The 27,385-nt window shown below is 46.0% G+C and overlaps 1 protein-coding gene across 7 annotated transcripts in view; it reads left to right on the top strand.

Moving 5' to 3' along the window:
• Positions 1 to 27,385, top strand: part of Smyd3 (SET and MYND domain containing 3) — a 566,094-nt gene that overhangs the window by 456,674 nt on the left and 82,035 nt on the right. For 6 of the 7 annotated variants that reach the window (NM_027188.4, XM_006496982.4, XM_017312211.2 and 3 more), the window contains 2 exons: positions 11,002 to 11,089; positions 17,469 to 17,643. In NM_027188.4, coding sequence (NP_081464.1) covers positions 11,002 to 11,089; positions 17,469 to 17,643 — 263 coding nt within the window. Of the gene's footprint in view, positions 1 to 11,001; positions 11,090 to 17,468; positions 17,645 to 18,069; positions 18,074 to 18,522; positions 18,606 to 27,385 lie in introns of those variants that run through there. The other variant, XM_011238864.2, reaches the window with a different exon arrangement.

Here is a 27,385-nt window from a genome sequence, read left to right as displayed (position 1 = left end):
ATTAAGGCGTGGCTTCTGATTCCCTAATGACATAATTTTCTTTGGTTACCCCAGCGCTGACCTTCTTTAAAAGTGTCTCTACACTTGTGTCACAGGACTGACTGGTTATCTGAAATTGCAAGTGTGGGCCCCAGCCAAACTCACCACTTGTTTGGGGATTACAGGTTAAGTAATCTGATGTGCTTGTCTTAGGAGATAAACAAATGCCATAAGCTGCCTGGGTTTTGGCTATCACCCCTACTGACCGTTACAATCATGGATGTCAGGGGAAGCACACAAATTAAATACCCTTGGTCCAAGTCTGGGCTTGGCAACAGGCGGTGCCATGTTGAGTACAGTCTTTGTTCTGTGCCACATACTCTCTCTGTTCTGGCTGGGGTGGTGCTGGAGAAAACTCAGCTTAAAATAGAAGGAAGAAGGGGAAGAAAGAAGGAAGGAAGGGGCTTGCAATTTGCAGGACCACACATGCTCAAAGTCTCTACTCTCTGAGTCTAAGAACTGTCCTCAGGCACCGCAGACACCTATGTGACCAATGGACTGGAACGATTAGTTTCCATCTCCATGGTAACCATAATCGAGTTTTCACCGAGGCACTGGGTCTAGCTCTGAGTCTTGCAACTGACTGGCCAACAGCAGAGCTGGGAGCTGAGTCCCAACTCCTTGATGCTGCTTTCGTGGTTTCTGCCACACAATGCCTCGAGCCTGCGACCTAAAATTGTCCAGTGATCAATTCAGTGCTGGGGATCAAGCCAATGGCCTGGCGAGGGCTCTAGCACACAGCCAGCCCTCATCCTATTTTGAAATGTCTTTGGAACGCCTGCATCTAGCCCATCCTAACCTTCACCATCAGGATGTTGCCCCTTAAATCTGTTCTGTTGTAGTTTGAAGCAATTTCCTGTCTGTATGTAGAGGTGAGTGAAAGCAGCTGCTCCCAGTAAGGGACATAAAAAAGATTAAGGAGCAGAGAGCTGTGGTTTCAGTCTCCATTAAAATAAAACCTGTCCTGAAATTTGGGGCACGCAGGGGGCGGGGTGTACTTTATCTTCATGGCTGCCTGCATTAGGACAGTTTTCCTGTAAAAATCTTTGCATTTTTCCCAGAGTCTCAAACCTCCCACCTCGTGGTGTTTACAAAAGGAGACTGGCAGAACTCGGCCTGAGTCACATGCATTTACAGCCGCACAAGCCATCCGTTGGATAGTTTCTCCACAAATGTGAAAAGAATTCGTTTGAATGTGCCTTTGCGAGCCAAGCCAGTAGCCTCACGCTTTGTATGATCCCCACTGTGCGTTCTCAGGCGCTTGACTCTGCAGCATGGGGAAGATGCAAAGAGGTGCTCCCTTAAATATCCTCCCAGAATGTTTAACTGCCTCTGCATGTTGGTCCATCATGCCTGTTCCCTGCAGAATGCTGCCTGTAAAAACGGATCGTCAGCAGGCTCCACTGGTGTGGCTCAGCTCTCAGAAAGCCCCAACTTTTGTAGATGCGGGTGTTGCCAGTGTAAATGGCTTTGGTGGTTGCAGGAGCTTCGCTGTGACGTGAACGTCCCCTTCCTCCTGGAACTTCTCCGTCACTGGAAATTTAACCTTGAACCTGAGATGGGTTGCACGGACATTGCCTTGTAAAACTGTGTAGTTTCTACAAAGCCGGTTTGTGCCAGAGTGAAAAGCAGACACACCTTTGCTCCCTAATGCCTGATCGGGGCACACAGCAGTTTGATTCTGTCTTAAGTAGCAAGCATTCTTGCCTTTCCCTCCACACCCCTTCGTGCCCACTGTGCCCATTGGCTGCCGTGGGGTTCATACAATGGTGAATGCTCTGGTTTCAGCCTTTTTTCCCATGTTATGAAAGAACCGTTTTCTCCCCCTAAGTTAAACCTGGACTGCTTTCAGGTATTTTTGCCAAAGGAAGTGGAAATTGGTTCCAGTTGATGTTTCCTGTTAATCATAAAGGTTCTTGAATGAGCCTGTGAGCTAATCTATTAGTCCCAGTATGTTATCCATGAACCAAAGTACTGCAGTCAAAGACACTGAAGATTAGACTGTTCCCATCCTGGGTTTTATTTCAGGGCTCCCTGCCCCTCTCCAGAGGACAGGCATGCTATTTGAACCGTATGCTACTTTCTTTTTAATATAAAGTAACAGAGTACCCCTTCTTCCTTTTAACACACTGGAATTGTTGCCTCACTAGGGAAGTTTATAAGTGTTCCTTAATTCCGTTCCGATCCTATCCTCCTCCTCCTCTCTGATCAATCTAATTAGAGTTTACGTGGGGATCGGATAACAGGAAACACAGGAAGGCAGATCGCCCTTCTCTTTCTCCATTTTAATGAGAACCATCTGAAATTAAGCTAGCACAAGAGTTCCAACATCAAGCGCTTGCAAACCTAGCAAGTAGAGTTGTCTGTGGCTTCCTGTTGCAAGGTAAACCCGGATTGGTACCTCTAATGCTTCATCGGATGTTGCCAGCAGCCACTTCCCAAGGATGTGTCCAGCCACCTGTGCCAGGACCCTACCCTATTGAGGAAACTTGGCTCTCTCATTCCTGGTGACTACTGGCCCCTGAAAGGCACCGTGTCTACTTTGAAACCAGAGGAAGCCTCTGGCTAGTTGAATCCAGCTGTGTTGACTGGCATCTTTTTTTTTTTTTTTTTTTTTTTTTGTGGTTGTAAGATTTTTGTAGAATCATCTGTTTTTACATTCAAGAAACCAACTCTGGGGTATCAGTTTACCATCTTTGTAGCAGGGGTGTGTGTGACCTTAATCCATCCAGGGAGAAGAGGCTGGGGAACTTTGGGCAAGAGAACTTGAAGTGACTTCGGATGATGTTTAAGTAGAAGCCAGGGAAGTTCACTGACCCCACTTCCCAGCTAGCCCTTGCTGCTGTTGTTTGAGAATATGGATCCTGAGCCAGTGCGGGATTTTGTGTTTTAAATTGTGGCCAGTATCTGGGTATGTGGCAAATACCACACTGCAGTGGGAACATATCCTTCTCCAACATTGTTACAGTGGTATAATATCAGAAATGAGTCAAGGCAAAAGTATTGTAGAAGAAAAAAAAAACCCTCAACATTCAGTTTCCTTGGTTGTTACTCTCAATGTTGTTAAATTAAGTCATTGATTTTGTTCTTCTAATACTCTTAGCCATGGGTCATAAAAGTTACCATCACTCTCCTTGTTCATCCGTTGCGCCCACATGTTGTTAACTGACAGTGTGTTGCTATAGGAACTGTGAAGAGTGGCTTCCAGGGCTCCATGGTCAAGCTGATCCACAGGGCAGTCATTAACACCCTGGTGGAGTGCAGAAAGGGCCAGGAACTAAAGGGACAATGGGAAGACGCCAACACAGTGAGGGGGGGCGATAGAGGCAGAGGGATGATCAGTAGTGTTGCCCCACTCCTGTAGGTCTGCAGGTAGGAGGCTCTGTTTGGAAAAGTAGGCACCAGATTGAAAGACAGGCCAGACACATAGGTGATGCAGGGCACATAGATGATGCAGAGCACATAGGTGATGCAGGGCACAAAGGTGATGCAGGGCACATAGGTGATGCAGGGCACATAGGTAATGCAGGGCACAGAGGTGATGCAGGGCACAGAGGTGATACAGGGCACAGAGGTGATACAGGGCACTGTCTTAATCAGGGTTTGTATTCTTGCACAAAACATCATGACCAAGAAGCAAGTTGAAGAGGAAAGGGTTTATTCAGCTTACACTTCCACACTGCTGTTCATCACCAAAGGAAGTCAGGACAGGAGCTCAAGCAGGTCAGGAAGCAGGAGCTGATGCAGAGGCCATGGAGGGATGTTACTTATTGGCTTGCTTCCCCTGGTTTGCTCAGCTTACTTTCTTGTAGAATCCAAGACTACCAGCCCAGGGATGGCACCACCCACAATGGGCCCTCCTTCCTTGATCACTAATTGAGAAAATGCCTTACAGCTGGATCTCATGGAGGCATTTTTCTCAAGGGAGGCTCCTTTCCCTATAATAACTCCAGCTTGTGTCAAGTTGACACACAAAACCAGCCAGTACAGGCTCATAGGATAACTGATGGATTTGATGGAATATGAAGAACTGGGGTGGTCAGGAGGGAAGGGAGGAAGTAAGGATACTCAGGTTTACCTGATGGCAGCTCTCAGGTCAGCTCCCACTTAGCTATTTCCACATTTTTACTGATAGCTTCAAGACTGGATATTGAGGCATCCCAAGCTCTGCGGGAAGGTTGTTACCAGGGGCAGGACTCAGCTGGCTCTGTGCCATCTCAGTCTCCAGAATGGTCCAGTGGGAGATGGTTGCCAGGTCAGGATGCTAAGGGTAATGAAAAAGAAGGCTTCTGGGGACATTTCATGGGTTAGCCCTAGGGGGTGCCCGGACCAGTCTGATCTAATTGTATTTGTCAGGGTTCTGTAGATCAGAACCTGATAAAATCACTGTTTCTATTTAAAGATAGTTGATTAAATTAGCTTATGTAATATGGATGGACACATCCAGCAATGATTTTCAGGAACCAGAGACAAGAACATGAAAGTTGCTCAGCCTACAAGGCCTGTAAGATTTCTGAAACTTGCAGGTCTTCTGTCTACCCTGGAAACCCAAGAAGCTGGTACGAGAATCAGTGAAGGAATAAGTAACAGCAGCAGCAGCAGAGTAGATGACCTCACTACTAGTGAAGGCCAGGCCAACAAAGACACATTTTTTAAAAATTAAAAAATACCCTCCCTTTTTCCATCCTTTATCTGGGCTTCTGTAAGAAAGTGACCAATATGTAGGGATGAATCTTCCTATACCAATCAAAGTAGTCAGGATGACCCCTCCCCCCACCCCATATACATGCCCATAAACTGACTCAATATAGACAACCTTGCATTGAGACTCTCGGGACTCCTACAGCTTGTGTTCTGAATTATCTTTTGTCATTTATAGAAAACTTGTTTTGTTCTGTTTACTTTTGCAGTGCTGGGTATGAAATCTAGGACCATACACAAGCTAGGCAAACTCTTTACCGTTGAGCTGTGTCTCTAGCCCATAGTAATACATTGAATACTTTAAATCTATATAAGCATGAAATGAGAATTTTTCAATCTTCCACGGGCAAATGGGGAGGCACTTGTTCAAGCCCTTTTATATTAATTAGTAAAGCTACAATTCAAAACAGGGTTTCCTCTTTCCTAGATAAGTTGTCCGGAACGATTGAAAGTTTTATTCATGTGTTTGGATAAGGAAAAATAGAAATGTAGATGTATGCTTATTGATTTCATACTTCAGGATCTGGAAGATGAACATATTAGTTTTCTCTGATATTTCTACAATGAAAAAAAAGAAAAGGCTTAAGCTCTGCTTCCCTAACTGGCTTTTCTGTTTATATTACAAAGTTCTGTTATGTACCTACACAATCGAAAGTGTTGTCCCGTGGCCTGGTGCTAGGAGAGATGAGGCAGACGCCACTGTGGGCACAGATGTGAGGAGCAGATAGGAGTGCAGTGAGTTAGGTACTCAGAGAGCAGAGACATTGACTACAGTGGAACATTCCAGCAATGTTAAATTCAGCCCTGAGCTGTGAGCATGGCCTTCTCCAGCTCAGACACTAAGTCCCCATCACTGTCATCAAATGCTTGAGAGCAGGTTTCAGAGACTCTGTGCCTTGGTTAAGTAAATAAAGGCTTAGTGTCAACCAGCAAGCACCGCTGTGCTCCTGTTGTCACAGTTAGCTGTAATCCCCACAGGAAATGGCTTTCTCACCCACCCTGTGCACACCTACTGGATTTGTCTGGAGTCCATGTTAGCTTTGTTGTTTGTTTGTTTGTTTGTTGTCTTACTGTTTTTCAGATGCTAGTAGTGAGTCACGGTTGAAGATTCTTTAGATTTTCTACTCACTGAGAAGTTTCACCCTTGAAGCAAACCCAGGAGACAGGCAAAGACAGACCAGCAGCCTCGAATCCCGCCTTGGCAGTCAGGGATAGAAGCTGTGTGTGTCTGTTCCTCAGGCTTCGGGACTGTCTGGGCCCGGACATCCCACAAGTGTGCTGGGGGCATCGACATCTAGAAATTTCCAAGTACACGTTCCCTCTTCTAGATCCACTTTCAGGTCATCCGGCTGAGCTCTGTACCGCTCGAAGCGCTGTGCTAGGTGTTTGGAAGAGAACTGGATAAAGAAGAGTTTAGATTTAGGAAACTGAAGACCTGTGTTTGGCTTCAGTAAACGTACACTAAGCGATGGCTTATGCACATCCACAATAAACTACAGCTCACAAGCTCAGTGCCACATTGCCCTGTGCACTCTTAGGCCTGCCCCTGCCTCAGCACGTTACAACTTGCTGTCCTTCTCTCTATGACCCTTATCTGCTGCTCCTTCATCCCTTGCAGCCCTCTGTCTAAGACCTTCCCTGGACACATCCTTTAAACCCCACCCCCACCCCACCCCTCCTCCCTCAGTCTGTCATTCTCATCTCTTCTGGATAAACATGATTGGCTGACTTGTTTTTCTGCTCCACCCCAGTGATTACAACAGTTCCTAGTAGGCACACATTACATGTTAATAGAGTTAATGAGTGATCAAATTAATTAATTTCAAGATCAAGGAGGACCGTGTGCAGAGAGCTGCAGTAGCCAAAGGTCTAGAAGATATGTGTGCTGGGTTCCACTCGTCACAAACCGAGAGGCTTAGAACAATACAATACAGACTTTTATTTTACACTTTTCTAGGTCAGAAGCCTGTCTCTGTTTCTCTGCACAAGAATCAAGGCATCCATCCACAAGGCTGCCTTCCTTCCCACTGGCCGCAGTGAGAGTCTGCTTGTTTGCTTTTCCAGTGTCTGGGGCTATTTATAGTCCTTGACTCATTCAGTTCGCCATCTTTAAAGCCAGCACCTGCTCCCATTGGGCTGGGATGTGCAGAAGTGAAAAGCTACTTCCCCTCCTGCCTCTTCAAACTGACCCTACACACACACACACACACACACACACACACACACACTGACGTCCTCTTCAGCCTTTCTCTCCTACCTTTAAAAGTTACCATAATTATATTGGGTAATCTGGAATAGTTTGTGGTTTTATAAGCATCTGTAAAGAACTCAATCCCATCTATAGCTCAGTGCCCTCTGCCAGGTAATCTAGTATCACATCTCTGGGCAGTCAGGACGTGGATCCCTGTTGAGATCTACTATTCTGTCCACTAGAGGGATTGACAAGCAAGATGTTTTCTTTAGAGCAGTAGTTCTCAACCTGTGGGTCATCATTCCTTTGACAAACCTCTAGCTCCAAAAATATTTGCCTTATGATTCATAAAAGTAGCAAAATTACAGTTATGAAGTAGCAATAAAAATATTTTTATGGTTGGGGGTCACCACAACCTTTACCATGAGGAACATGTTAAAGGGTTGCAGCATTAGGAAGGTTGAGAACGACTGCCTTAGAGCCTAGGACTTGAATTGCCATTTAATAAATATAAAATGGGCATATTTAATCAGGGGTGACTGTGGTAGCTGAAGTGGGAGGAAGAGATGGTCAAATCGAGACTTTTTTTGGCAGCGGGGGGGGGGGGGTGTTCGAGACAGGGTTTCTCTGTATAGCCCTGGCTGTCCTGGAACTCCCTCTGTAGACCAGGTTGGCCTTGAACTCAGAAATCCACCTGCCTCTGCCTTCCAAGTGCTAGGATTAAAGGTGTGAGCCACCACTGCCTGGCAAACTGAGACTTTATGAACATGAACTTAGAGCAGGAACACTGAGAGAGACTGGCATGCACTTCTCCACAGAGATTTGCTCCCCTCCGTCCCTTCTGTGTACAGGAAGAGCTGGGTCTGCCTGTACATGTGTGAAGTCTTTTTCTTTTTTTTCTTTTAAATAATTGTTTATGTATTTTGTGTATATGAGTACACTGTGACTGTCTTCAGAGACACCAGAAGAGGGCATCATATGGTTGTGAGCCACCATGTGTTTGCTGGGAATTGAACTCAGGACCTCTGGAAGAGCAGTCAGTGCTCTTAACCACTGAGCCACCTCTCCAGCCGCATGTGGAATCTTTTTCAAAGCCATCTTCTGTTGCTCGTGCACATAGCACAGACAGAGAACAGATAAAGCCCTGGTTCACAGATACATGGTGTTTACTTCCGTGTGCACAGCATCTACCTTGGCTGCACATGGGATCTTGTTCTCCTGGTCTTCATTGCCTTTAGTTTTTTTTTTTTTTTTTCCTGACCCTAACACCCACATCATGTGTATCTTCCTACTGGCAACATAGAACTTACTCCCACAGCGGCTCTCACAGGGATTGGTCTGTCTGTGGGGAGGCACATCTCCAGGAAGATGCTGGCCCTTCACCTTGACTCTCTCGCCACGACTCAGCATCCTGGATAGCTCCTCCTGGACACCAGGCAGAGCAGTGTGGATACTGAATGATGGATTGAGTGGTGTCTGAGGTGTGCTATCCTCTAATTGGCTTCTTTGCAGCAGCACTGTCCTGCAAGACATCCTGTGGGTATAGCACTGTCCAGTGGGCTACAGGCTCTTGAAAGGTGGCGAGTACAGCTGAGGAGCTGGGCATTTTGCTGCATGTGGTTTTAAGCAACTTAAGTTGGAATAGTCACAAGTGACAAGTGCCCACTCTGTTGGATGATGTAAGGAAGTAACAACTTGTTGAGCATGCCAGAGAGGCCACAGCGGGATTTGTGGGGAGCACATGATGCAAACACAGCCTTTTGGGGATCAGACGGCTTAAGCTTTGCTTCTGTTATTTTGTGTGGTTTAATTTTTTTGTTGTTTTGTTTTTGTTTTTGTGTTTTTGTTTGTTTGTTTTCTGAGTCAAGTTTCAGACTCAAAACTTTCTCCATGTAGTACTGGGCTGGCAGGGGTTGGGGGTGGACAGTGACACCAGACATTCTTCCTGTTGCTTTTATAATTGCTTTCCAGTATCTTAAAGACCAGGAGGACTTCACTGTCTGGTCCAGGGTGTAGACTCTGTCCACACCCCACCCATGAATATACCAGGGATGGCCTTTCCTATGTAAGAGCCATGTGAAGATGAATTGGGACAGTATTGGTCACACAGCACAGTGCCCCATACCTACCTGGTACACAACACTCGGCTGCATGCTGGGGGCACATTGACAAGCTGGAAACATGGATAGAGAGTCAAGGTGAAGGGCCAGCATCTTCCTGGAGACTCTCAATGTGCCTCCCCAGGGACAGACCAATCCCTGTGAGAGCCGCTGTGGGCGTAAATTCTGTGTTGCCAGTAGGAAGATACACATGATGTGGGTGTTAGGGTCAGGAAAAAAAACCCTGAAAGCAGTGAAGACCAGGAGAACAAGATCCCATGTGCAGCTGAGGTAGGTGCTCATGCACTAAGAGCACGCATTTAATAAATGATAGCCCATCATCTTAATGGGTTTTTTCTTCATTTTTTTCACATTTAAAAAGTCATTAAAATATGAAAAAAAATAATGTTAAGATATTTGCTTCTCCATAATTTTTTTGTGAATGTCTGGATGGGTCCACATGAGTGTAGCAGACTTGCCTTTCTTCATCTTAGCTCTGCTGATAATCCATGCTTGGGTTGCTGTACAATTTCCTAACAAATAGAAGCTCTTGGAAGAAATTTTTTTTTTATTTTATATTATGAGTGTATGTGACCGTGTGAAGTTGTGTACATCTGTGAGTCCCGGTGTCCTTGGAGTTTAGAAGAGGGCACTGCGTCACCCAGGGTTGGAGTTACAGTGGTTGTGAGCCATCCATCATAGGTGCTGGAAACCAAGCTAAAGTCCTTTAGAAGAACAGCGAGTGTTCTTAACCACTTGGCCATCCAGCCCCCCCGCCCCCCAATAACAGCTTTATTTTAAAAGTCTCTCTTACTCTTCCCTAAAAACAGGCTTATTGACATATAACTCACATATTGTTCTGTTCACTGGGTTTACAACATATAGATCAGTGGGTTTTAGTCTCTTGGTAGAGTTGTACAGACAAAGTCATGGTCAGTTTTAGAGCATTCTTACTATGACTGAAGGAATCCCAACCATTAGCAGTCACTCCCCAGTTCCCTCAATTGCCCTTGCCCCACTCAATCACCAGTTTGCCTTCTGTCTCTATGGATTTCCCAGTCTGGGCATTTCATATTAATGGAATCATGTCTTTTAAGAGTCTTTTATTATATTTTTATTTGAGAGAGAGAGAGAATATGAATATGAATTTGAGAATGCATGTTATGGAGATTAGAGAGCAACTTAAGTTCTCCCCTTCTCCCATATGGATCTGAGGGCCATCAAGTGTGGCAACATCTACATTTACCTACTGAGCCATGTCACCAACCCAAAATGACTGTCTCCTTTCACTCAGAATAGTGTTTTTCAGGTTCATCCATGTTACAGCATACACTAATACTTTGTTAATTTTATTATGAGTAATATTCTGTCATACTGTCTTTATCTGCCCATCATCAGACAGTGGATATTTCAGTTACATCCTTTTTAGCTATCATGGATATTTGTGCACACATTTTTGTTGAACATGTTCTCATTTCTCGTGGTTGCCAGCCTAGGAGTAGAACTGAGACGATAATGCTATTAGTAATGTGGTGTTTCTGTGTTTGTTAGAAGCTTCATAGCAAACAGGCCAGGAGACATCAACAATGTGGTGCTTCATCACACATTTTCTTGGCATCATGGTAAGAAACACAAATAGGCCAACTGTTTGAGGAGCTGAGAAGCCCATTTTTCAAAGCCATGCCACTCACCATACATTCCACCTGTGGAGCATCAGCCTCCAGCCCCTCAGCATCCCTCCTGTTCCTTGCTTCTCAGTAGCAAGTCGGAGCTGTGTTGCTGGGCAGGAGGTGGCATCTCACTGTGGTTTTGACTTGAATTTCCCTAATGATTAATGATGCTGAGTGCGTTTTCATGTGCTTGTAGGCCATCTGTTTGTCTTTCTTGGAGAGATGTCTGTTCAAATCCTTTGCCCGTGTTTTAATTGGGCCATTTGTCTTCTTCGCCCGTCTCCCCATTTGGCCTGAGCAGGATGCTGACATGCTAACGGGTGACGAGCAAATATGGAAGGAGGTTCAAGAGTCGCTGAAGAAAATCGAAGAGCTGAAGGCGCACTGGAGTATCCTTTCACCTGCAGGCTGAGCTGCAGTGTTGGCTGCTGCTTTGCTGGAAGTTCGGAGTCGGTGGACCCAGAGCAAGGTCTGAAAGTGGTGTGGGGAGTGGTCCAGTGGTGGGGAGCCGCCCAGGAAGACTGAGGTGAGGTCAGCACTGATGCTCTACAAAAACTATCACCAGTTAATAGTATGGCCCAGTAATACCACTGATTGCATACCTTACTAATAGTGGCTGTACTATTAGTATACTAATAGTAGGGAGGTAAGTTGTAGGTGTTTTGTTTTCCTCTGTGTGCAAAAGGTAAAACTCATAGACCCCCTTCCACCTATAACCTCTCTAGTCTCTGGAAAGGAATGTGTGAATCCTTATAATTTAACACCGCTGACCCTCAGCCCTACAAACCAGCCAGGGAACAGCAGTGGTGGGATTCTCGGTTATACACTTTCTTGGCATAAATGATAAAGAATGCAAATAGGTCAAAGTTCAGAGCCAAGAGAGACAGCATGTGATGGCATTGTCTAGGATTCCCGGACGGCACCTTACTGTGTAAAGGGACTCCCAAATCAGGGACAGGATTCCGATAGGCATAAGCTGCGACAGGCAGAAGGCACTGTCCTTAGAGGATTCCATGTGGACACAAGTGTGATGGGGAACTGCAGGTATGAAAGAAACTTTAAACTATGAAATGATCACCAGAGGCTCATCAGACACTTTGTGCTGACCATACCCCCAGGCAGGAATGAAATCTGCAAGTAAGCTACCCAATCAGTAATGTTAGAGAATCGTGAAGGACAGAGAAGATAGGTAGGTGAGCGGTTCTCCTCTTAATTGTGAGTTACAGAAATCAGTAGTTAGGTAAGTTTGTTAAAGAGTCTGAGCAATGAACTCATAGTTGGTTAATAAGAAATAGAAAAGAAGGCTGCCACGTCCAGGCTGCTGTATGGATTTACTACGAGATGTAAAGTTTGCATCTAGATTTCATTAGAGGGTTTGAAAAGAAGTAGCCAGGATATTTGGATACTAGCAGATCCAGGCATCTTACTCGATGATCAAATGATACAAACGTCACTCTGGGGGGCTCTGTCTCCTGCACCTTTGATTCAGTACTTCAAAGAGACTTTCCAAGCATGTGTAGAGATGGAAGGGAAACAGAGGAGAGACAGTAGAATCAAGAGCTCAGTAGATCCTTGGCCACTTAAATGGCTATTGAATTCCAGAAGATGAACTTCAACAAGAATGTATAGAAAGTCTTCTATTTGGGGCAAGAAGTTGAAGGACATAAATCTGCATAAAACTTGGCAGCTGAACACAGGAAAGGACCCTATTGCTTTGGTAAATAGCGAAATTTAATAAAGTGTATGAGTATGTTCTAACTCTCCAGAGGCAACTATGATCTTGGGCTGTAGTCATAGAAATTTAGAATATAAAATAAGAAAGGAGGTAGCACAGGGCTGAGCCTATGTAGACTCTCCTAGTCATTCAGTCTGGGTATGGCTTTAATAAGTCGGCCTGTAGAGAAATTAAATTCGTTATGAGGAATGGAACAGAATTAAGGAGGAATTTGAAACTCCACCTGTCAGCTTGATGGAAGCTATGGGGAAAACAGTTGGCTCTGGGTTGGCATTCATAGACTCGAAGTTGCTCTTCTGCCATGGATGTCTTGTTCTCTGAGGTCCTACACAGCAGAAGTCAGGCCATAGAAGACCCTGAAGCCTTTCGGTCTCACCTGGATGAGACTTACATAGAAACTGATTCTGCCAGGTATTTGGGTAGTCTTCATCCACCATGTGATAGAGGCAGAAATGACCAGGCACAGTCTAGCACTCACACCTCCCACACAGTGGGACGGTAATCATGCCAAGCACGAGGTGCTGTGGTTCAGATGAGTCGCTCTCAAAGATCCATGTGTCAGAGGCCCAGGGTGCCTCTAGTGAGGACTATGGCTGACGCTTAAGAGGTGAGACCCGCTGTGGCCGTGGGTGATTATCACCCAGTGGCAGCAGCGCATATTCCTCAGTACCCGCTCCAGTGTCCTGGATTCCCGAATGAAAGACATACACACACAGCTTTATATTTTAATATGCCCAAAGCAGTTCAGTGATGGAGCCACTCCCAAACCTCCAAGAGGCTAGCACATTTTCTCCTTCGACATTCCTGAGTTATTACTTACTAAAGTCTATAGTCCATCTTTGCTGCCCTAGACCCAGTGGGTGCGGGGGTGTGTGTGTGCTGGGGCCGCTCCTCCCTGGCTCTTGAATGATTGATATACCTCTCTTTTGCAGCTCTCAATCCTGGACCTTACTCCTTTCCCAGCATGGTGATTCTAAATCCTCCTTCTTCTCTCCATTCCCCTTGCCCACTAGTCCCAAAGTCCCACCTCTGTCTCCCTGCCCAGCCATGGGGCAGCCATTGTTTAACAATCAGAATCAACTGGGCTCAGGGACCCTCAGCATGGGCGGGATTCTCCTGCAGTTTTGGGAACCCAATTAACATAATACAAGTGTTAACCTAAATGCACAACAGCCTCCTGTGAAGCCATTGGGAGAATGCCTTTAAGGGGACCTCATCTGTGCCTGTCTCTGCTTCCAGGCTTGAAATATGAACGCTTATTCTGACACCCACTCCCACCAGTGCCCTCTGGTGCCCTCACCAGAGGCCAAATCAATGGGGCCCCTGAAACTTGGACTTGAACCTCCATAACTCACAAGCCTGTCTTTGCTTCATGTGATATTTTGCATCAGATAGTTCATTTTAATCATGCAAAACAGAATAATGCAATACAGACTTTGGTAAACACACATATACATATATACGGGGAGGGGGGAGAGAGGAGAGGGAGAAAGACAAAGACAAAGACAGGGATTAAGGCTTTTTAAAGGAGGTGATAGCTGTACTGTATCTGGGGAGGTGAGTGGGATTTTTGGCAAGCCATGAGGGAGAGCATCTCAGTGGTAAGAAACGTGACGATACACAGAAGGTGACATGACGTGATGCTGGTGCTTGCCAGCATGCCACCCATGAGGAAAGAAGCTAGCGGGAATGGGCACAGAGTTAGTTTTTATACAAAGCGGCCCAGAATGATGCTAGGCAGAGTAGCATCACTAGATGTTCACAGACCTTGCTCTGGCGTCCTGTCTTAAGAAGCTGAACTAATCCTCAAGCGACTTCATTCCCATGTCTGTCTATCTGTCTGTCCCCACCCTCCTATAGTCATTTGGAGCATTTGAAAGAAAGCCCCCATCCTGCACTCTGGTCCCTTCAGTTCAGAGCTCAGCACCTCAAAAGATGAGCAGTTATAGTAGATGCCACAGGTGGCAAGGCTAAATCTGAGCAGATCTATGACTGCATTAGCTTAGGAAGAGACTTGTAGCTAAAATTCTTCCTCCCTCTGGACCCTGGAGCGGTGTACATGAGAAGTCTCACCTTGTTTGCCAGGAGATGGTTTCCAACAATGTGGAGGGAGGTTGGTATGAAGTCCTTTGCTGCTTGGTGGAGGTGGGGGGGCTAGATTCGTTCCTATGAGTGAGTACAGATTATCACATCTGGTTTCCACTTGCAAGGCACCCCACCTCATCCTCTTGATGAGACAGAGCACATTATGGAAATGAGAAGACAATAACAATGGGGATCCAGCAAGCGATGTTACAACAAGGCTCAAGCCTTGCCACAGAAATGTCTGGCATTGTGTAAGAGACAGCCATTCCTCCTGACAGTTTGTCAAACATCTAATCCTGGAATGAAAAGCCACAGAGGTTAGCACGGCAATCTGTTTCAAAATCAGCGTATTGCCTAAGAAACCGCTTTCCCCCAACCTCTGGGGGATTCGTTCAGCAAACTTGAAACGTCCGTGTCACACACATACAAAGGAAAATCACCAACTGTCAATAACTTCAAATCACTGTCTTCAGTACGCGAACCCCTTCTGGGATCCGAGCCAGGACTCACCCTAAGAGGTGACATAAAGGGCCCTCAGCTTGAAATTCTCCCTAAGGAAATGGCGCTCTGGAGTAAAGTGGTGTGCCTCAGCTGAGAGGAAACGTCTCTCCTGGGAGCTGCTTACATTCCTGGTTCCCAGGTGTGGCTTGGTCGCTAGAAGGTGCCACTGTTGGTGTTTCAGGAGCAGGGCTATGCAGGCACCAGCAGTGGAGAGGAGTAAAGGAGCTTTGTACCCATGGGCTCAGGGTGTACACAGGCCACAGGGTGAGGTTGCTGTGTTAGGACACTGATGAAGAGGACCTGAGTCAAAGTTTAGGGGAAGTGCATGGGACGGAGGAGAAATGACTCAGTCTTCCATTCCTCTACTCTTCAGCTTGTCAGGCTCAGGGGTTGTGACCGGAAGGAAAGAGGAAGGTACATCTCTGCCATGTGCTCTGCACACTTTCCAGCCGTATCCATGACACCTGAGAACTCCGCCTAGCTCATGAGAGGACAAGAAAAGATTTCCCTCCGTTTTAAGACTCATTGTTTTATTTGATTTTTACTGAGACGGGCACTTTATTTTCAGCCTACCTCAAAGCATTTGACTGTCTCAAAGCTCCAACTCTGACGGAGGGTGGAACTAGCTTAGATTTGAACCAAGCTTAATCGAAGATGAGGCTCTCTGTACCATTTCTTCTATAGTTTGAGTCTTCGAATGTTTTCCCCAAGTGGATTTCTAACATCAAAGCGGAGTAGTGGTGGGAGAGGGCAGGGAGATGCCCAGGGTCAACACATCAGGGTGCCAGACTGCGATGACCCCAGCTGAGTCCCGCACGTGCACACACGCGCCTCCAGTGGAGGAAGCCCCAGGACTCCAGCTGCCTCTCTAAGAGGATGGAGTTTCAGTCTGCAAAGGTGAGGATGGAAGCTAGACCAGATACCACACCCCTGTAGGCCCAACTACTCGGGACACTGAGACAGATGGGTTAGTGGAGCCAGTGGTCTGAGGCCACTCTGGGGAACATGGAGCAGCGCATGGGGAATGGAAAATCACCGAAGCCTCACAAAACTCATTACTGCCTTAATTGGCACATGGTTAATCAGAAAGTCAGAGTTACTAAGCAGTGGGTCTCCTTGTTCTTAAAACAGCATGTTTCCTTCTTCAAGGTACACTTAAATAACTCTTCTTAATAATTTCTTTCTATCTATCTATCTATCTATCTATCTATCTATCTATCTATCTATCTTTATTGAGGCCAGACCAGGCAGTCCTCTGCTGTGTATGTGTTGGGGGCCTCAGTCCAGCTAGTGTGTGCTGCCTGGTTGGTGACTCAGTATTTGAGAGATCTCAGGGGTCCAGGTTGGTTGAGACTGCTAGTCCTCCTACGGGGTCACCCTCCTCCTTAGCATCTTCCAGCCTTTCCCTAATTCAACCACAGGGGTCCCCGGCTTCTGTCCATTGGTTGGGTATAAGTATCTGCTTTTGTCTCAGTTAGCTGTTGGTAGGGCCTCTCAGAGGGCAGCCATGCTAGATTCCTGTCTGTAAGTACATCATAGCATCAGTAGTCATGTCAGGCTTTGGGGCCTCCCCTTGAGATGGGTACCAATTTGGGCCTGTCACTGGATCTCTTTTTCCTCAGGCTCTTCTCCATCTTTGTCCCTGAAGTCCTCCCTTCCTCCCTCCCTCCCTCCCTCCCTCCCTCCCTCCCTCCGCTCTTTCTGTCTGTCTGTCTGTCTCTCTACGTAGTCCTAGCTGTCCTAGAACTCACACTGTAGGCCACACTGGCCTAGAACGACCAACTACCCCTGCCTACCAAGTGCTGGGATTAAAGGCGTGCACCATCACACCCAGACTTTAATATTTTCTTTCAGTGTTTGGGTTTCAAGTAAGAATACATGTATTCAGTTAAGTATAGGTTTGGCTCGCCTTGTTTTATAACAAACAAATGTGTTTCTTCAGACAGCTGCACCAGCCGCAGGCCTGTGCACTGGTGTAGGTTGGGTTGCATGCATGTCCGGGACTCGGATGAGTCAGAAGCAAGTGCATGCTTCCCCTTTCTCCCAAGGGATTCTTTTAAACAGAAATAATTCCACAGTAAACAATTGGAAGCTGAACTAAAAACTCCAGTCCAGTTTAATAAACACCTTTGCTCATTTCTCAACTAAGTTGAAAGGAAAGATATACAAGGGTGAAGAGGGATTGTTTGTTTCTTTGGGAATTTTAATTCTGCTAAAGTACAGGCCGGGTTAGAGACTCGTTTGTTGGTTAAACAGAATTTATTTTGCTAAGATGTCACTTGAATGGGTTTTTGTCTCTCAAGTACGTTTTCCAGGCTGCCCTTCTGTGCAAAATAATGGGAGCCTCCCCCCTCCCATGCCTGGAAACTCTTCATGCTTTAGACGGCTCTGTTCACTTCTGTGTTTTCTTGATGAAGACAATGAGGCCTTAACTAAGTTAATAACAGAGTGGGAGCAGGTTCTGGCGCTGTGCCAGGCGATCATAAACAGCAATTCCAACCGGCTTCCCGACATCAACATCTACCAGCTGAAGGTGCTCGACTGTGCCATGGATGCCTGCATCAACCTGGGGATGCTGGAGGAGGCGTTGTTCTACGCCATGCGCACCATGGAGCCGTACCGGTGAGTGCTGGGCAGGGCAGGGCAGGGCTGGGACTCAGCTGCCTCCACTGTGGGCTTGGGATGGGATGGCCGCTGTTCTGACTGATATAAGACTGCTGTCCCATCAAGCATTCCTACCAGCAGTTAGCATACAAAACCAAACCTTCTCTCATTCATTCCCGTTTCTTCACATATCCGACAGTCACTGGTAAAGCTGTTTCCAGGATCCTTGACCTCTGCTTGTTCTGAAATGAGTTAAATACTGTTGCTGTGTGAGAATGGGTGATTATAATACTGTATGTGGCTTGCAGTGTAAGGACAAACAGGGAGGGGCCAAAGAGGAGCACATGGCTCAGTCCTCTCTTTGGATCGACTATGCAGGTGAGGGTGATAGATCTGATGCTCTTAGGCTAACAGTGGTGGTGGGTCTCCTCTGTCAGAATTCACATTTGTCAGTGATTGTGTGCACACTGTTGGCCCTTGTAGCCATCTTGTGACCAGGTAAGAGAATCGGAGGCTATTCTTCTCCAGTGAGTCATTGGATCAGAGAAGAAACTATTGGTGAACTACGAGTGATTCATTACATTATGTGTTGTGCATGCACACATGTGTGCATATGTACATAGCATGGTGTATGTGTATACATGTGCATGTGTTTGAAGGCAGGACCTAGCTTTATGGCCCAGGCTAGCCTCCAACTTGTGATTCTCCTCCCTCTGCCCTCTTTCCTAGCCTGGGCTACAAGAATATGCCACCATAGCTGATGGAGACTTATTTTTTCCTGCCTATGCTCAGCTCCTCCAGGTGTGTATGTGCTAGGTGGTCTTGTAATGTGGAAGAGCTCCGAGAGGAAAGGGAGGCTGAAGTCAAGTGCTAAAGGTCTGGGCAGTACAGCAACAGTTTTCCCTGGACAAAGAAGAGAAATCGAGGTTGAGAACAAGCCAGCGGTGAGGATGCAGGGCAGATGAATAATCTGAGAGCCGAGTTACTCAGTGCCCAGCACAGGGCAGGTCACCACAATGAAGACAGTGGCTACATGGGATATAAAGGGGGCCGTGTCTGCAGAGCAGGACACCTTTCCTGGGTGTAGTCTTCCCCATTCTACAGATGATACATACATGGCCTAGCCAAAGAGGGTGAGGCACGGGGAGAATCCAGACCTAGACCTCTGGGACATGGGACAACAGGTACAGGGAGTGGTTCTAAGTGAAGCAGGTGGGGCACTGCCTGTCCTCCCTGGAGGGGAGCCTCGGGTGACAGACAGCAGGGAGGGGAAATTACCTCAATCTGCATGTCAAGAATAGAAGTAGGTTTAGGATCCAGGCTGTCACTATCAAGAGAGATATCCATCCTGTGTGACCCTAGGCCAGCAGTCAGATCTGGGCTGAGAAGAACCTGAAGATAGCCAAGGCCCCTGTAAACAGGTAGGTGTCAGAGACCCACAAGCCAGCCAAGCGGCTCCAGACCCATGGGTGTTTCCAGACTTTGGCAGCTGGCTGCTTTTGTTCCCTTGTGGTGAACAGCTTTGGAGCTGTCTGTGAGTCAGCTCTAATCTAACGTGTAAGATGCTGCCTGGAGGGCTGAGACCAGAGACTTTCCCATGAGCAGTGGAATGTCTGTTAGGGGTGAGGAATCTTGTGGGTTTTCTGGAAGAATGAATCAAATACAGAGAGATAAGGCCGCTCTCTCAGAGCCGCACTGAGCGTTGACGTGGCAAGCAGTCTGTGATGGTTGGCGCAGTCTCTGAAGGCTGGGGCCTGGCCTCGGGAGCCCAGAACACATGCAGCACAGTGAATGGATGGACCCAGGCCAGGAGCTGCAGACTGAGAAATTCTGCCTTTCTCCAAGGGCTCTGTGGCAGCACAGTCCCCCATCCTTGTCTGGCTGGCTTTTGAAGCAGATTCTTGCCTTATCTTTTCCTTCACTTTGCCATCCAGTCTACCCTGCCAAGGCCAACTGGAAATGGCCCTTTAGATTGCCCCACCAGTAAGCTCTCAAAGTTCTGATTGCATTTTAATCCTCTTTTGTACATGTGCAGAGACTTCTGCACAGCACTGACCCAGCCCCACTTAGCTGGCAGTTCAACCAGCGAGCACTCACGTCAAACAGAAACTTTCTGCATAGATGAGGCCACGTCCTCCACAGCATATTCCCTCGTGTGTGAGAAACTTTCAATTACGTTTTCGTGGCATTGGCCAATCACGTTCTCCCGGTAAATGTGTGTTTTGTCCTCGTACACAGAGACAGGTTTTCAAGCCTGTTTCATTCTCTTCTCCCTAGGGCTTGCTCTGCAGCACGCTGCCCTGGCCCACTTCCACTGAGTAGGACTCGTGCCATTTGCCATCAGAGGGACTGTAGAGCCAACTTGATGAGCAGTCTAGAACCCACACAGTTAAGAGACTCAAGGAACACACTTTGCCCTTTCCCTTTTAGCTCAGGACAGCGATATGGGGAGCACAGACCAATGGGTGAGATGCCCCATGAGCCCCTGTCAACCTCGGAACAGGAAGGGAATGGCAGGTGGCGATGGCTTTCATGTGCTGTCAGTCACCTACACAGTGGCCTGTGGCTGCTCTAGGCCAGCCTTTGCTGCCGTTTAGCCAAGGACACGGACAGTTAGGGAGGCCTGGGTTACTGATCTGTGACTGGATTACCATCTGCAGGAATAATTTGACAATGTCAATGTGCTATTTGTCGTGCCCGGATTGAGGTCAAGCCTCGACTGAGCACTTTGTCACCGTAACCTTGGGTAAGCTTCAACTGCTGACCTTGGAGGACAGTGTGTCCAGATCCCATCTTTGTCGAGCCCACTGTTTTCAACCCCCTGCTTTGCAACTCACTTATTTTTACCCAATAGATCTCACTTAACTTTATGGTGCAATTTACTACAGACCTTTTTTTTTTTTTTTTTTATTAAGTCTTCCACAAGGCAAAATGTCTGAGGCAAAATGTCCGAGGCAAAACATACCTCATTCTCTCAACAGATATACATGGTGCTATCCCAGAATCGTGCCGTAGTTTGATTTCCAATCTGTTCACTGTGTCAAACCATGCTACGGTTCAGATCAAACCATTTGATTCCTCTTCGTGTGCTGATGTGGTCTGATCCTCATGGCATATCAGTACAAACTCCCAACTGCTTGCCTGCTCTATTTCAAGTCATGCTCATTTTAAATTTGGGTAGCTATCATCCCCAAATTTTACCCTACCCACCACAAGGTCACTTTGTCCACAAGGGAATATGAATAAGATGACTCTGATCATGTATCATCATCATCCTTAAGTAGTAGTAGTAATATAGTTGCCTTGATCTAAATTTATTTCAAAATATATCATGGCCTTCTCCATCCCCTTAATCAAAGCCTATGGTGAGATTTGTTGATATTCATTTTGGTCACAATAGTATTTTGTGCCCCTGGTAATGACACAGTGTGAGTCACCTGGGGGCAATGCAGAGAAGAAGCAATGGAAAGAACACTGGAGGCCTGGGTGCAAATGTCCATGGTCCTATGCCATAGAGAGCTGGGAGAAAGGAGGGGTGCCGGGGAGAAAAAGCCAATGAAAGGAGCCGATTCCAGCTTAGACAGGTATCTGTCCTTTCTCGTCAGGGAGAATAGGGTCAGCAGGAGGAGAAGGAAAGTATGGCTGGGGACTGGCAGCCATGACATGTTTACAAGTCAGGAGGTATCAGTAACCCAGGAGATGCTGACATTACATGGCTGTGGCATCACCTGCCATGTTGCTTGTCCTTTTGTGACTAGCCCATCACTTCTGCGTTTTCTCCAGAGAACAGTTAACCGAGAGCCCAAGGAAATGGCCGGACCAGTGAGGGATACAAGATACAATTTTCTCCTCGGATCTCAAGTGCTTTTTTTCCTGTGATTCATTGACAGATCTTAATATTTCATTCATTTTTCTGTTGCCTTAAAGCCTGACATAGACAGGACTGTCTACAGCTGAGACCATCCCTATAGCATCGCTGACCCTGGTATAGACTGGGCTGTCTACAGCTGAGACCATCCCTATAGCATTGCTGGTCCTGGTATAGACTGGGTTGTCTGCAGCTATTAGCATTGCTGGCCCTGCATGCCAGTTTGACATCAGTCTGCTACAGTCTGATATAGCCTAGTAAATTATTTCACAACAACACGTTCTCATCGTGTCCCCACATGGCACCCCTCTGCACAGGGGTGCCCCAGAGGTTTTTCTGTCTGTCTCAATCTCTTTTTATAAAGCCACAGATTGGATTAAGGCCCACCACAAAGGCTTCATTTTAACCCAATAACCTCTTTAAAAATCCTACCCCCAAATGCGGTCTCATTTTGAGGTCTGCAAATAAGGGATTATGGGAGGATTAGAATTTGGCCCATATTTTTGGTGGTCTATATGCAGCTCAAACACTGGCTCTTCCCTATTTGTAAAAGTTACCCATCCCAAGGATTGGTCCTTTTGCATCTACTCAAGTCATCATGAGTTTGGGCCTAGTAGAAGTCACCTGTCATTCTTGAAAGAAAAAATAGCCTTTTAGCTTGTAGGGCTTCTATTTGAGTTCAGGAGATCCATGGTTGTGCAGTGGCCCTTGTCAGCATGAGTAGGAGCAACTAGAGTCACCCTGGAGACTTCCTTCCTAACCAGCCATGTAGACACTGGCTGGCTGAGGGAAGAAGCCAGCGCCTTCACCTACTGCCTGCCCCGAGCTCCGGTTCCGCATGCTCAGGACAGAGTCTTACTGCTGAGTTCTGCTGCTTCCTGTGCCAGCTCCTGGGGCAGACTACAGAACCCTGTTGTTTGCCTGTCTGACTTGTCTTGGTGGGCAGTCTTTCTTTCTGGCATCTCTTCTCTGTGCTGGGTCAAAGATCCTAATACCACTTTCCTTCAAATCCTACCACTGTGGGCAGACAAGCAAGAAGAAAGCCATCCTCCACCCTTGGGGCCAAATCACTGGAAACCTGTACTGTTTGGTGTTCCGCCGTGTCTGGGAGCAGTGCGTGTGCCCTGAGAAATTATCTCTGGGCTTCCTACTCATGAAAGCGTTCCTGGAATAAACACATTTCCCATCTCCATTCACTTTTTCTCTCACTCTTCCCCCAAGGTATTACAGAAGCTCTTTGGCTCTCCTGACAGAGAATCTTCCCTTTCTTATTATGACAAATTGTAGCTGATCTGAGGGAATCTTTGGGATGCGGTGTCTTCCTCCCATTGAATCAATCTTGTGGTTACAGCTACCCACAAAGCTAACTACAAAGCTGCCATTTCTTTTCCTTTTCTCACCTCTTGGAAGAGAAAGTAGGCTCTGTGTGTGTGTGTGTGTGTGTGTAGAGAAAGTGATAGATAAAATGTTGAAAGGCTTAAAAATGTTTAAAACTAATTTGAATTACATATAAAGCATATACTTTATGATTATAAAAATTTGGTCAGTACCAAATTCCTTGCCATTTGTTTGTATATTCTGAATAAAATCCATATTGAGTTTTTTAGAAGTTCCCCAAGGTTGGATGAATGGACTATCAACTAAATTGCAAATCAAAGCAAACTGATTTCTCAAGCCTCATAAATGTGATGAGAATAGAGAACGTTGATAGCATTTGTAAAAAACAGTGAGAGGTCCTTGAGAGAAGCAAGAAAATGGCAAGCAAATGTCCTTCAAAATTGTAGTTGCAGCTTCTGAGATAGCCAAGTTATTCTGAGCAAGAAAAACACCCTCTGAACTAGTTAATAAAAAGCCCTTGAGCTTGTTAAAGCAGACTGCCATGAAAAATGGTTAATATTCTCATTGTTCAATGTATCCAAGGGAAGAGGTGCAGCCAGCTGCTAAGATAGACAATGGGCAGCCAGAACCCCAGAACAAGGGAGGCCCCAGCTCCGGTAGTGGTGGGGGTGTGGAGACAGCACCCTGCTCTGCTGAGAGTGAAATGGATGATAGAAATTGCTCTGTCTACACAAAGGACACCAATCATACTAACACTGCCCTTCAGAATTAAAGAGGAAACAATGTGCTCTCACTTGTAATGAGAAGCATCGCTGTAATGTCCTCCCAAAGTGAGATAAATCGAGTTCGCCAACTATAAAAGCATCTTAAGCTATTTGTTAGCCTCAGCTTTCTAGACGAGTAGGTAAAAGGACCTGAAGAGCCCTCCTTCACCTTTCGGCATTCTTAAACCCAAGGCTGATTGCTGTGATTTATTAAGAGCCTGCTGTGGTCTAAGCAACTTGCCCATCCTTGTAACCCTCACAGCCCCACCGAGGAAGGGCTTAGCCGGGCCTGCCTTCCAGAGGAAGAAGCTGATATTCTCATGACTTGTTCTTCAATGATAGAGCCATGGCCGAAAGCTCAAACCTCAGGCACATTTATTTTACTTCCTTTAGAAAGTCCTTTGAGTCAGAGGGAATTTGAGTTCTGGTTTGGATATCAGATGTCCCCAAAGGCTTATGTGTTGAAGATTTGGTCCCACAGTAGTCAAAGATTTGGTCCCACAGTAGTCAAAGTTGACTGGTCATGGTGGCTTTTTATATATCAAGAGACTGATCTGTTAATGATTTCATAGCTGATCGACTATTGGAAGGTGGGACTTAATTGGAGGAATATGCCTTTGAAGGGTGTGTCTTGAGTGTCTCTAGCCGCCTCCCCTCTCTTCTTTTCTCCCTCCCTCCTTCTTCCCCTCCCTCTCTGTTGTCTTCACTGCTATGAGGTAAGAAGCTTTGCTCTACCTCACGTAATTGCTTTGATGTCCTGCCTCATCTTAGGCCCCAAAGCAACAGAATAAGGCACCCGTAGACAGAGGCCTCTGAAACCACAACCCTAAACAAGCCCTTCTCGTCACACATGATTGTGGGTGGGGTTTGTGTTTGGTCACAGTGAGGGGAATGTTGTCAGATACACCAGATTTGGTTGATTATAAAGCAGAGAGTCACCACACTCACACTGCAGAGAGCTATGATCGACTTTCCTCTCCCCAACCCTGCCTTCCCACTGTAGATGGACTTGAACCAGCCCATCATGATTGACAGAAACCCAACTTGACATGTACACACCCAGAGGGGCACTTGCTGCCCACTGAGCTTTACAGCCAGGGACAGGTCAAAAGTCTCCAGGGTACAAAGATACCGTCCAAGTTATATACTGTCCTTCTTTCCCTCCTTTCCCACAGTGTACAAGAAGATAGCTTTCAGCACCTCTGGTTCACACCCTTTATCCCCAAAACAGAGGGTGTGTTCTGTGCTCCCCAGAGCCATGTTTAACAGTGTGCATTTTACAGAGACCACTTTTGAGTCTCTCTAAATATATTGTTATAAGAGAGACAGGCACTGGCAGCCCCTCAGGACTGTAGGTTTAGTATGGGATGCCCATCTTCCAGGAGCTTAGAGGATAAGTAGATTCCAGCAGCTGGAGGAATGGTGCCTACAATGTTCTTCCACTCAGAAATAACCTGGTGAAGTGTCATGTAGAAAAGAATTGAAAGGGAGGAAAGAGATCCAAAGGCCAACAAGCCAGACCAGCAGAGAAAGCAACATCAGAATTCTGCAAGAGCCAATTCCTAGACTCTAGAGGCAGCAGCAAAGCTCACGTGGACTAAGCCGGCTGCTTCAAAGGAAGACTTAATTATAAGGAAAAGGTGGATCTGGGATGTAGGCAAGGTCACATCTGTGGGACACAAGTCACAGAGCTGGCATGCCCACTTAGTTCTGCAAAGGTTCTTGGCCCCTAGTGTGTATCATCTATTTCAGTCAGTAGACAGCTCTGTTCATGTTGGAGATGCCGCCAGGAGAGTACACCTGGATTTCAGCAAGAAGTCTGAAAGCGTCTCTGGTACATTTTCTATAGATAGAAAAATACGGACTGGTGAGATTTAGTTACACCTTTGAAGCAGCTGTTTCTGCTCCCTAGTTATTAGCAGATGGATGGACCCTTTGGGGGAAATGAGTGGGGATATGCCTCTAAGTGGCCTTTAAAAAATGGTCCTAAGTCATCATTTTTATCTGAGTGAATAAAATGAATAAATAGAACTTACACAATCATATTTTTCAAGGGATTCAAAGCTGGGAAGAATAAATAATACTTCAGGGGACAAAACCAAGCTCACAAACATCATTTTAGTCAGAAACATTTGGTGGGTATCAAAAATGAGCAGGGGTTATATCAGAAGTCTACACTAGAGCTTAGGTAGCAGTAAGTTAACAAAATGACATCTACTTCTACACAGTATATATGCAGGGTATCTGTGTATATACTAATATATACAAATCATTAGGATTAGCTGTATGGCATATATTTTTAAATTAAAATGGTTTCTAACCATAAGAAGATAGATTTTAGGTCCTAAAACCATCCAAGAGGACATTCTAGGCAGGAGCTGCTTTTTTAAAGCTGGCATTAGGTTTGTAAGCTCGGTGTTGCCTGCCAGCACTGTGTGGCCCTTTTCACTTGACCAGGATGTGGGAATGGGAAAGCCAGGAGGGTCCTGCTCAGGCCCTCTGAGACCCAGAGAGCAGAAAGAAAGCAAGTACTCCACTTGTACTCCCGAGTTTTCAATGAGAAGATAGCTTTTAATCTAAAAATAACTAATGAGAACAGACACTAATCCCTGTTGAGATGGGCAGATACAATGTAGTTTATCTGGGTTTATGGAAACACAGCATCCCTTTCAAGGAATCTTATTTAGTCCCTTTGCCCTGCTTCTTGATCGTCCATGAGCCCTCTGTCCCCAGGGCTCCAAGCACAGGCACATGCCTTTGTTCTTTAAACAGTGTTCTCCAAAGTAAGTTTCATGGAGATAATGTCCCCCCTAGCTTGTGAATAGTGGTTTCAGGTCACTTTGCTGTTACCAAGGCCCCATGCAAAGCCCGCTACATGGTTTCCAAATATGAAAGTTTGCCAGCAGTTGCTTGTCAGTGTGGTTGGAGCTTTACAGTCTGGATGCCTGACACCTACTAGCCCACCTACCCAGCTGCCTCTGCTGCGGTTCTCTTCTCTTCACTGCTTCTTTTGAATTCTTCCTGACATCATTTCTATTTGTTATGATTCCCTAAGTAACATTTTCAAACTTTTATCTACTAATGCAATTATTTTCACACACACACACACACACACACACACACACACACAGAGAGAGAGAGAGAGAGAGAGAGAGAGAGAGAGAGAGAGAGAGAGAGAGAGAGAGCGCTAAGTAAGCCAAGGGTGGTGGTACATGTTTGTAATTACAACACTGGGAAGATGGAGTTGTCAGGAACTGAAGGTCAGTTTTGACTACATCACAAATTCAAAACCAGACAAACAAACAACAATAAATAAGCAACAGGTAAGCCTAACTAACTAAATGTATTCTATTTTCCCAACCCTCATCACATTTTACATTAAAAAGAAAAATCATTCTTTTATTGGCTTCCTTGAAACATCAAACAGCATACTGCAGATTTTCTCATCCTCTGAGCTGTAGCTAGCTTCCCTTGTTTCTGACTATGGAAGATGGAGGCTTGTCTCCCTCACTCACCACAGAGGATGTGAATATAAAATTCTCAATTCAAAGTCATTTTCAATGACAGGCACAAAGACCTGTTGCCAGGCTCCTGCGAGCATTGTCTCAGGAGCCTGTCGGACTGACTTCCTTTGATCTGCCCACTTTGTCCTTCTGCGAGAGGTCAGGAATGGCTCTTTGATGTGTTTAGGCCTAAGCATTTTTTTCTTTCATTCATGCAAGTCCATTTTATTTTAAAGACTCTTGTCTTGCTATTATCCCTGTTGAAATTTGTCTATTTTCTTTTCTAA

Source organism: Mus musculus, chromosome 1, assembly GCF_000001635.26.
Source record: "Mus musculus strain C57BL/6J chromosome 1, GRCm38.p6 C57BL/6J".
NCBI lineage: Eukaryota > Metazoa > Chordata > Mammalia > Rodentia > Muridae > Mus > Mus musculus.
Note: the sequence above shows the minus strand (reverse complement) of the source record. Positions and strands in the feature narration are given on the sequence as shown.